Below are 11,446 nucleotides of genomic sequence, written 5' to 3'. Positions count from 1 at the left end.
AAACAAACAAACATTTTTATTTTGTGTAATTGTGAGATTAGAAAAAAAGTCTGTTTTAATTTCGAAAAACTTGAGGTCTTTGTCTTTGTTAGCTAATAGGCTAATTTATAAATATCTCCAACGGAAGAGGCCGATTACATTTTCCTTTTATGCAATTATAAAACATTGTGTGAGATAAAACATGCTTTGGTAATTTGAAAAACATTAGTCTACGTTTACGGTCGCATACTTGACTTTGTTGGTGTTTGTTGTTAATGTCTATTTTTTTTTATTTTGACGGCCGCGCCGTGCGTAAATACAAACATGCATTGACTCCGCTAAAAACGTCAATGGCATTACTTCTATCCCACGCAGGCTTCCGTAGCAACAGGAAGTGGTTCCGTCGTCGTTTTGAGACCATTCACTAGTCTCATCGTCGGCAAATTTATTAAGTATATTAAGCTCTTTTTGTAGAGGTAAGACATCTACTAAACATATGTGTTTTCCTTAAAAGGCCCTGGCGATAACTAACGCATGTGAGAGTTGTTGCGGAATAGAAAAAAAGTCTTTTTAGCTAACGTTAACCTTGCTAACGTTAGCTGTAGCAGTCTGGATGAGACCGACTGACTGGAGCTGTCCACCTGATAAGTGTAACACTACGAACACTATATATAATAGAAATGTAACGTTACAACTCGACTTTGTTATTACTATTGTTGTATCGGTATTCATTGTACACCCGTATTTCTTTTTTCGTGTATAGACAAGCAAACGGGATCAGTGCATTGTTGTGTTACAGCTAGATGCATTTTTTCAGTAGCTACATAAGACACATCTCCGACAAATTATTGCAAGGCTTTGTAAAGCAAAGTCTACAACATTATGCCCATGTTGCAAACATTAAATGTTGAAAATCCCAGTTAACTCATTAATCACGAGCTTAATCGCCTTTTTGAAACAGTTGTTGACACACAATATGTCACTCTCTGAATGTGTCACATTGTGTACGGGTCTCTGTTAGGTGGTGATGGGCGACATTCGCCAGTCGTTGCTGCCTCGCGATGTGCTGAGTGCAGCCAAGGAGCTGCTGTATCACCTGGACATCTACATCTGTAACCTGGTGCAGTCAGGTAGGCAGCCTCCTCAGGTCGACTCCAAAACCCAGGAGCTGGTGGAGGAGTTCATTCTGCATGCACCTAAAGACAGAAACACCCCAGCCAGGGTAAGACATGACCCTCCAATGCATGTGCACACCAATATGCAATATATAAACACACACATATGGACAGTAATACATACATTGTCTGTTTTTTTTCTTTTATAGAGGATGAGTGCTCTCCAGGAACTCCAGCTATTGGAGATCATGTGCAGCTGTTTCCAGGAACAGAGCCGCGATACTGTCCGTCAGCTTATGTTCTCCGCCCTCTTTAGTCTTCAAGGCAACCAGGCAGACGAAAGTCGCATGGCGCTGTTAGGCAAGCTGGTGTCCATGGCTATCGCTGTGGGCAGAGTTCCTATCTTGGAATGTGCTGCTACCTGGTTACAGGTGAGAATTCAAACGCACTGACATACTGGAATGTGCATAACACTGTTTTGTGTGGGTTTTTATACTTCAATTTGAGTTTTAGACATTGAGTGTGAGGCTAGTCCTGATTGAGTACTTTCGTGTGTGATATATTTCAACTCTGCTGGGTACCGAACTTTGATACTTTTAGACACCGACCAAATTACCTCCATAGTATCGAGAATGGAAAAATGCCTTGCTATATAATACCAAATTTCAATACCTAAGGAGTAAATCTCATCAGCGTCAGTAAGCCAATAAGCATGCAGTATGCTTGTACCAAGAGCTAATAAAGCTGGTGATTGGCTGTCTAATGTTACACGTAGTAAAGGCATGCAGGAAAAACACTATATTACACACAGAGACGGGCTCACGGGTGTGTTGTATTTTGAGAGGCTTGACTACAGTGTGCGTCACATAGGTGTAAAGGAGCTGAAAAAAAGATTTGTACCGTAATGTTGTAATTTCTTTTTGTTAAAATGGATTTTATTAAATTGGTAAAGTACTGCAGTACAAAAAAGTATCGTTCAGGAACCGGTAATGAAGTCACTCTATCGGTATCGAAATATTTGAAACAATACCCAGCCCTACTCCTTAGTGCTGTGTGTGTGTGCTGTGGATGTACTGAACATGTGCATCTGGTTGTATTTACGTCCTGCAGAGAACCCACCGTGTGTACTGTGTGCGTCTGGCTCAGGTGTTAGTAGACGACTACTGTAGTATGGTGCCAGGCTCGGGGCCCACCCTGCAGAACATCCACAGCGCCAGCCCACGCTTCTGCTGCCAGTTCATCACTGCTGTCACCACCCTCTATGACCTCACCACAGGTGGGATGACACAAAAGTACAAAAACATCTAAAAACTGTGACCGTAAAAAACTATTACTAGAAGGAAGGAATGCGTTATGTCAACATCTTTTTGTAAAAATGGCTGCAAATGTAAAATACCCTGGAATGTTAATCATTAACAACATCTTTGTGTGTGTTTGTGTTTTCAGAGGAGCTCACGCCTCCTTTAGAACTCCTACAGATGATTGTGTCGTGGATCCAAGATGACCCTCGTCTAGTCCTAATCACCTTCCTGAACACGCCCCTCTCTGGCAATCAGCCAATCAGCTCGCTTGATGTTACACCATTAGGGGGGTTGGTGCGTTGGTGTGTCAAAGCCCCCCTGGCCTACAGGAGAGACAAGAAGCAGGCGTTAACCAATGGCACCACTGAGAGTGAGCCAGAGGTGGGGCCTCTTTTCTCTGCTCTCCATCTGAGTGTCCTACAGGTGTGTGGTGTGGTTAGATACATTTACCTGCAGTGTACATACATTTGCAGTATGCTAAACACCTCCACCATGTAAAGATAATCAAGTAATTTTCCCATGCCATTGTCCATCTCCTGCCACCATCAGGTCCTCATGCTTTTGCCGAACATACTAAATGAGAAGGGGCTTTACGGTCGCCTGGCGTTGCTCCAGATGGAGTCCCTGGCCGCCCTGACCTCAGACCTCTCCAGGCTGTTGGACCAGGCCGACAAACACACACACGCTTCATCCGCAGATACACGTGCACTGTCTCAGCTGGTCCTGGACCGGCTGGCACAGGCCCTGCAGGTGGCCATGGCCAATGGAGCTCTGCTCTGCTCGAGAGGTAAGATTGTGTGAAGAAAGATGCAAGTGGTAGAAGTAGAGGCTGGAAAAGTGGATTGAGGAGAGGGTTTACATTACAAATTCTTGTCTTGTCATAGATTTCCTCAAAGCCAAAAGTAGCTGCATTCTTGGGCCTGAGACTGGAAACTAAACGTTACAGATATTCAAATCAAGCTCAGTATACGTGCTCTATTTCTCTCTGTCTTGTCATTTTCTACTGTGCTGTCTTATAAAGACATGAAATGCTGAGAGCTTACAAAGCACACATCCAACAACAAACACTTATTTGTGTTTTTTAATTGAGAATGTAATGATATTATTGTACTTAAAGCTGGTATCTGTAATTTCTGAATTACAAACTGTCAGTTTATTTATTCAGCTTTATTTTACCCAGGAAGTGTCTTGGGATACGTTGTCTTTTTACAAGAGATACTTCAATGAATCCATCTGTGTGGTGGAGTCTCATAAACCATTTTTTTTTGACAAAAGCACTTTTACAATAGCTGGAGAGTCCCTGCTCTGCTATGTTAATGTAGATTACTGACGGCTTGTCGGGGTCATACCTGTCCTGGTTGACCGATGGAGTTCGTTCAGAACAGAACCTGAAAGCTACACATTTCACACCCTGTTTGTATTTATGTGAATAAAAATGAAGCATATACCTAATAGCATCATAGTTTCCTAGCTAGAGCATTTTCCAGTTTCATAGGGACTAAAACCCAAATGGACATCAGGCTTCCACATAACCTACAACATCTCAACCTTCTCTGCTGTAGACCTGCAGAGAGCAACAATGTGTGAAAAGCTACAGATTTGAGCTTCAAGCAATGACTAAACAAGTAAATGACTAACTAACTGGTTTAATCGCTCGTCATATGGATTGTCTCCTCATGCTGTGGTGATGTTCGAGTGCTTATTTCATGCTGCCTTGTCTCTACAGAGGACCTGAGAGCCATCTGTTCCCGCCTGCCACACAACAAGTAAGAACCATTAACTGTCCATTTCCTTGGTTACCTGGTTTCAGCTAGAACTCTACAGAACAAGAGTATGATAAGAACAGCATCGGTTTCAGGGTTATATACATATGTAGAGAATGTCTGTTAATAATCAATACCCCTCAGTTAACATCTTCAGTATGTGCAAGGTCACACTGGACAGCGCAGGGTGCTAAGTTGAGGTCTAGTAAATTCCCCCAAAAAATTATAGATGAAAATAAAACCATTTTAGTTAAACAACGCTGTAACTTTATTTGAATACAGATTTAATACCTGTAATTTAACTGTGGAAAAAAAAGTCAAGACATATACATACACTTAATTTCTGCTGCCATTTCAGGCTACTTTTCCTTTAAAAAAAAATAGTGCTTTTCTCAGCCGGCTGTGGGATCAGTTTTAGAACCGTCAACATAATTACAGTAAGCACCCTGGCAAAGAGTGTCAGGTTAATAAGGGCCTTTGTATTGTGGATGTGTATCAACCCTCAGACTTTAATTGTTATGCACAAATTTTTCCTAAAAATTGTTTTTTTGTCATTTCCTGCTTTTTCTTGTATTTGTTTCCCCAGTTTGCTCCAGTTGGTGTTGTCAGGCCCGGTGATGTACTACAACAACATCCACACCCCTCCACTGGCCTTCAGCCCCCATGCAGCTCATTCCCCCATCGCCGCACACCCCGCACACACTGCACACCCCGCACACACTGCACACACTGCACACACACCTCTAGCCACCCATGCCTCCTCTCACCCTCAGTACCCCGCTCAGCCTTTCATGACAGGAATGCCGTTCCCCTTCCGACCCAGCCACTAAAGGAAATAATGTCCAACTTGTGTGTGTGTGTGTGTGTGTGTGTGTGTGTGTGTGTGTGTGTGTGTGTGTGTGTGTGTGCGCGTGTGTGTGTGTGTGTGTGTGTGTGTGTGTTGGGTAACCAGTGTTGTTGTCTGTTTGTTTGTTGCCGTGCATGAATGAATGAATGTATGTGTGAGTGATATATTATGTATTATGATGTTAATGAGCAGCTTCTGCTAAAAGTCTGCCAGGCTAACATGTTCAATAAATATTTTTTTACCTCACTCTTGATGTTGTTCTTTATACCAACCACTTGTGGTCACTGTTGTCTTACTCCCAGCTGAGTACGCCAGCTGTCAAATTTCATGTCAGGGATTTATTTGAATTATTGCAAAGTACAAGATGCCATGAAAAGAGAACTTTGCTGTAGGCTTAATTATGCTTAATGCAAATATGGTGTTTATGCTGTTTTTTTACTGTATGGAAAGTGTTAAAGAACTCTTAAATGTGCAAAAAAATATATTGTTTGCATGGTTAGAATAAAACAAACTGCTTTTTATAATCAGCATCGAGCAAGAGTTCTTCATTTAAATAAAATAAAATGGAATACACAGAAGCTACATGACTTATGTTGAGCACAAAAGGCACAAATATCTAAGGGCTGTTCAACTCTGTCCCAAACTAACGTCATCACATAACCAAAGATGTCAGAGTCTTTTGGAGCCAAGCCCTGTGTGTATAAGCTTTGCCCTGTTATGAGACAGATAGCATATCGTTCGTCTGCAGCACAGCAAAAAAAGATGTTCAACCCTCCCCAGGACCCCAGCTGCCCTCATCCAGGATGAGAATTGCATCATCCATAGTAGTTTGCTACTACTTAAACATTTAAATACATTCCACATTAGTACAAGCGTGAATTGGAGTTTCAGTAAGGGTTGTGTTTTGGGAATCCTAATGGACATGCATACGTGTACATCCTGTTTTTTTTTTTTTACTTATGATCTACTTTTATGCATCTCTCAGTATGTGTGTTTCCTTCTCAGCACAGGCATGCTGAGAAGGAAACACACATACTGAGAGATGTCTTTGTGTGCTGCTGCTGCTGCTATTACTCAGTATTGTTGCCATAATTAGCTGTCACTACTTCCTTATCTATTTATGTCTCACAATGGTGCAGCAGTAATTTCTTCCAAGTCTCAGATCACTTCAATAAGTGTCTACATGTTGCAGCACCTTTGATTCCAGCTGTCACCTCATATTGTCTCTCACAAGTGGGTACTGTTAGTGGCCGATTGTACTGTGTTCACATACTTTGTTACTGTAGATTGTACCATTGGGCTTCCCCGTCGCAGAGCTCATGGGTGGAACAGTGATAAGGATATCTTTTCTGGGAAAATGATGCATAACTGTTAGGCTGGTGGAAGGTGACAACAGATAATATTCGAGTGAAAAAGGCGGGATCGAAGTGAGAGAGAGAGTGTGCGTGCGTGTGTATGTGTGTGTGTTCATAGTAAAGAGACTGTATGTCTGTTGTTCCTATAAAACGTACAGTAGCGATTTGGTGGATGCAGGCTTACAAATTCTGTACACTGGTGTCAATATTAGCAAAATCCCTTTGAAAAGACAGGAAATTACACATTCGTATGATCTTTTACTTTCAACTTCATATATGTGGGATATGTTTTTTTAATCTAATCTGGCTTTCATAGTGTGAACACAGCTCACAATGTTTTGTCTTCTACTGCACCTTGTATATGATTGATTATGATTATTCAACCTAAGTTAGAAAATTTCTTTGCCAGTGTACCATGACACCAGACATGCTGGCCAGAGCTGATTTTGTCTGTGCATAATGGGTTTCAGAAGAAAAAAGAAAGGTTTGTTTTGGTTCACTTCCCACTTGGAGGTGTGCTGTCTGTTACAGCAGCTGCAAAATCATGGTTTCCTGTTGGAAAAAAAACCTCCCAAGGCCAAACACCAAATCTGATTCCTTCAGAACTCAATTTTCCAAGCTAACCATAAACCAGATGGGTGAACCTTCATTTAGAATCCCTCTGAATTGACCGTGCCAGTTTTTAGCCCATGAATATCTGCTCTGCTTGGGATTTTATCACATGAATATCACAATGACATGTTAAGCTTAAGTGTGAAGTTTTTTTGCACAACTACAACGCAGGTGTTCAGTGGTTCATCACACTTCCTCTGTCATCAAAGTAACAGAACACAAATGCCTAAATCACTTGTATTTTCAAAATGAACTGAAAGTATAAATGAATACTTGCAAAATGAGAAGACATCACACCTTTATTGGATGAAGACAAAGATTTAAAAAAAACATCTATTTCAACTGGCTTTTGGGAATCATGTAAGTGAATGTTTATACAGCATCAGGTATCATTAACAGACTTGTTTTGTCAGACAACAAATCAAACAATGTGAGACAACCCTCATTTGCTTTTCTCAAAGAAAGAATCACCGCCACTGAGTTTACATCCTGCAAAGCCTATTATTATTGACTTGAAACAACTGATCTGAGTGTTCATTGTTTTTGAAGAGGACACCAAACAACGTTTAATGGGATTTAGCAGCATTATGGGAAATGAAAAGACAGTTCCTTCTCATACAGATCTAAACTCTAGCAGCAGTACAGTAGTCACATTAGCATTACAGCTAAGCTCATCTTGGCTTTAGCCTGTGAAATATTTGATCAAAAAAATATGTTTTATATATATATATAAAACATATTTTTTTTATCAAATGTTTAATAATTTATAACATACATACATACATACAAACAACAGCAACGAAGACATGAGACACACATACAGATATAACATCCTCTCTGATAAACTGTTTGACTCCCCTGTGTCCATGTAGTCCATGATGTGTGTTAGAGCAGTAACAATGAGAGGTAGGCACATGCTAACGTGCAAACAGCGACAAGGCTTCAATGCTGATGTTCAGCAGGTAATATTAGCCTGGTTCACTATCTTAGTGTAGCCTGTAAGCGTGCTAACATGTCTTAATATTTGAAGCAAATTTCAGAGCAATCCATCAGATAGTTGTCAATAAACACTCAGTGTCCACTTTATTAGGTGCCCCTGTACAGTCTAATGCAGTAATAAACATGAATTTAAACATTTTAACATGAACAGCATACGTTTCGTAAATATGTTGTATTGGATTAAATTAGATTGTATCGGTATACGTAATAAAGTAGACACTGAGTGTATTTCACTCTTAACCACAATGTCAACCTTATATGTAATAAATCTGTTCTGTATTTGCAGATATTATACAACTTTTATAGAGGAAGTCATTAACTTATCTGAAGTTCCTCAGTAATGTTAACAGTTATAATCTCTTATCAAACTTCTCCTTGTCCTACAATAGATGGGGCTACTCTTACTTAGTCGGTTAGCTGTAAACATTAAAAAAACAAATACATTTGTTGTGCTTCTGCTTTGGACTGCAACCAACAGTTAAATGATTATGTCAAAATGTTCAACTTTGTATTTATTCTGTAAAGAGGATGTTTTCCTTCTCATACAGATCTAAACTCTAGCAGCAGTACAGTAGTCACATTAGCATTACAGCTAAGCCTATCTTGGCTTTAGCCTATGAAATAAATATATATATATATATAAAACATCCTCTTTTTTTTGATCAAATGTTTAATAATTTATAACATACATACATACAAACAACAGCAACGAAGACATGAGACACACATACAGATATAACATCCTCTCTGATAAACTGTTTGACTCCCCTGTGTCCATGTAGTCCATGATGTGTGTTAGAGCAGTAACAATGAGAGGTAGGCACATGCTAATGTGCAAACAGCGACAAGGCTTCAATGCTGATGTTCAGCAGGTAATATTAGCCTGGTTCACTATCTTAGTGTAGCCTGTAAGCGTGCTAACATGTCTGAATATTTGAAGCAAATTTCAGAGCAATCCATCAGATAGTTGTCAATAAACACTCAGTGTCCACTTTATTAGGTGCCCCTGTACAGTCTAATGCAATCCAATATAACTGTTCTTCCATGAAGTCTACTTTTATGTAAGGGTTAATGCCCGACGAGTCCATTATCACATCTCACTGGACACCCTGCAGCCAATCAGAATGGAGTATTTACACATGGTATAAGATGTCTATAATGTTCAATTTGTGTTGACACCGTCACATAGGTGTTACTTAAAGTATATTTGTTATCATTAAGTTCATTAGTGGTGGCGTTGTACTGCATTATATTTAGAGGTGTTTCTAATATTCTACATCCCTCATGTATGTAAATGGGGAGGACAACAAAATAGAAACACCTCTCAATATAATGTATTGTAATGTATTAAACTACCTTTAATATGACCTCAGTAATAAACATCAATTTAAACATTTTAACATGAACAGCATACGTTTCATAAATATTGTATTGTATTAAATTAGATTGTATCGGTATACGTAATAAAGTAGACACTGAGTGTATTTCACTCTTAACCACAATGTCAACCTTATATGTAATAAATCTGTTCTGTATTTGCAGATATTATACAACTTTTATAGAGGAAGTCGTTAACTTATCTGAAGTTCCTCAGTAATGTTAACAGTTATAATCTCTTATCAAACTTCTCCTTGTCCTACAATAGATGGGGCTACTCTTACTTAGTCGGTTAGCTGTAAACATTAAAAAAACAAATATTGTGCTTCCGCTTTGGACTGCAACCAACAGTTAAATGATTATGTCAAAACGTTCAACTTTGTATTTATTCTGTAAAGAGGATGTTTTCACATGTAGGGAACTAAGACGTTGCATGAGGGGTTTCTTAATCATTTCAGCACAGTGGTTTGGTCTTGCAGCTGTGGGTGCATATTGTAGGCTACATGTGTTTCTTAGTAACTTAAAAAAACATTTCCATTCCAAGTCTAGATCCGCCTCCACCTTGCATTCTCATTTTTTCTGAGAAAATATTTTCTGTACAGTTTTTCGCACAGTTGGTGTATTGTTACAGTGCCATGACTAGTGGCTACACGTGACAAATCTGTTAGCTTGCTGTGCTCACCTCTAACAAGAGTGGCAAGTAATAATTACACAGAAAAAAGAGACAATTCAATCTGCAGACAGTCTCTATGGTGACTTTACATTCTTGGCCTGCGACCGCATGAAACTACAACAACGACTGGCTGTGAAAAATGCTGTTGAACTTTCAGAACTCTAAATCCTTGACTGTGAGGCAGCTGTTTCTAAAAGAGGATAGAAACAAATTCCCATCGTGTTCACTGTTTTGTTTAGCAGGAGATAAATTGATTTATTTGTGTAGTTGTGTGCAAGAACATGCATGTTCTAAAAAAACAGTTAACTTTAAGGTGGTTTTTGTTGTTGTTGTTGTTGTTGTTGTTGTTGTTGTAGTATGTAGCTATCTAGAAAATAACATTATTATAATATAGTTTTATGGCACTTGAAATGATAAAAGCAATAATTGAAAGTGACCCAAAATGTGGGAAAATGATGCTGTGGGAAAAATATTAAACCTGAGCTCAGACCTCCCAATGACTGGTTTGCACAAAATATACATTAGCAGCCTGGCACCAGGCATAAACATGTAATTACTGATGATACCCAAAAGAGCAATTATAGGGACAGTAACACAACCTTACTAAATCTGTTTTGGTTCAAGAACCAATAATTAAAAGTGATGGTAAATAAATGGGATTGCTCAAAAAATAAAAAGAACCAACTGTTTACAAAGATTTACTAATAATTCACCACCACTGGCGTCTACTTTGCTCCTGCCCCCTAGAAATGCCCAATCCCATGCTGTTGATTTGTCAACCCTGTCTGTATGGACATAACAGTGGGTGATATAACAACCGAATTATCAATATTGTCTCCATTTTAAGCTGCTGGAATAGGAGTTGTGTTTTTCTGTTAAATAAAGGCCAATCAAACTACTACTAAATATTGCACATTAAGCTTAAATTGTATTAAACACTGCATTAGTCGTGGATATTAGAAAAAGGAGCTCAAAATAGTGTAGTCGGCAACTTAACTGGAAAAGAAAGTCAGCACACTGAACAAAATAGCCCTGTACTCACTTTCCTAGAGATGATATTTTCACAGCTGCAGCATAAAAAAACACTATTTTGTGGACTGTGGGGTCGGAAAAGTTAACAGACCTCGGCACACTGGCGTTGTTTGTTCTCATTTCAAGGTGGGCTGCAGATGGAAGTCGCCAATGTGTCTGTGACACACTGGGGGTCATTCAAGGTAGTGCATGACTGAGGTGAACCCTATGCTCTTTTCCAAGCTAAAATACTGTTGTGGTTATATTATTTATATTGGTTATAGTGTTTGTCTATAATATGCAACATGAACTGTTAACGTCTCATTATTTTTCAATTTTTATATTATTCAATTTGTCACTCATTGTATGGCTATCATATTCATATATGCCTTATAGACTAATATTCCTATAGGC

The 11,446-nt window shown here is 39.2% G+C and overlaps 1 protein-coding gene across 3 annotated transcripts; it reads left to right on the top strand.

The window, feature by feature from the left end:
- The first annotated feature begins 325 nt into the window (after positions 1–325).
- On the top strand, positions 326–5,251 carry c9h7orf26 (chromosome 9 C7orf26 homolog). Of its 3 annotated transcripts, XM_031293226.2 has the most exons (9): positions 326–455; positions 1,001–1,201; positions 1,304–1,525; positions 2,205–2,370; positions 2,541–2,818; positions 2,945–3,182; positions 4,122–4,161; positions 4,745–5,019; positions 5,103–5,251. In XM_031293226.2, exons 2-8 carry the CDS (start codon positions 1,007–1,009, stop codon positions 4,986–4,988), a joined length of 1,383 nt encoding a protein of 460 aa, XP_031149086.1. In that variant the 5' UTR covers positions 326–455; positions 1,001–1,006; the 3' UTR covers positions 4,989–5,019; positions 5,103–5,251. The 3 variants fall into 3 exon arrangements, with proteins under 3 accessions (XP_031149086.1, XP_035861389.1, XP_035861390.1); XM_036005496.1 differs by lacking the exon at positions 5,103–5,251 and having other exon boundaries at positions 326–481; positions 1,002–1,201; positions 4,745–5,071; XM_036005497.1 differs by lacking the exons at positions 326–455; positions 5,103–5,251 and adding an exon at positions 497–627 and having other exon boundaries at positions 4,745–5,071.
- Positions 5,252–11,446: the final 6,195 nt, after the last annotated feature.

Source organism: Sander lucioperca, chromosome 9 (genome assembly GCF_008315115.2).
Source record: "Sander lucioperca isolate FBNREF2018 chromosome 9, SLUC_FBN_1.2, whole genome shotgun sequence".
NCBI lineage: Eukaryota > Metazoa > Chordata > Actinopteri > Perciformes > Percidae > Sander > Sander lucioperca.
The sequence above is the reverse complement of the archived record's forward strand: the minus strand, read 5'-3'. Positions and strand labels throughout refer to the sequence as shown.

Excerpts from the sequence above, each read along its gene's own strand:
- c9h7orf26 (XM_031293226.2), top strand. The coding sequence starts at position 1,007 with ATGGGCGACATTCGCCAGTCGTTGCTGCCTCGCGATGTGCTGAGTGCA. Across the intron at positions 1,526-2,204 it reads GTGCTGCTACCTGGTTACAG|AGAACCCACCGTGTGTACTG; the intron begins GTGAGAATTCAA and ends TACGTCCTGCAG. Across the intron at positions 3,183-4,121 it reads AGCTCTGCTCTGCTCGAGAG|AGGACCTGAGAGCCATCTGT; the intron begins GTAAGATTGTGT and ends TTGTCTCTACAG.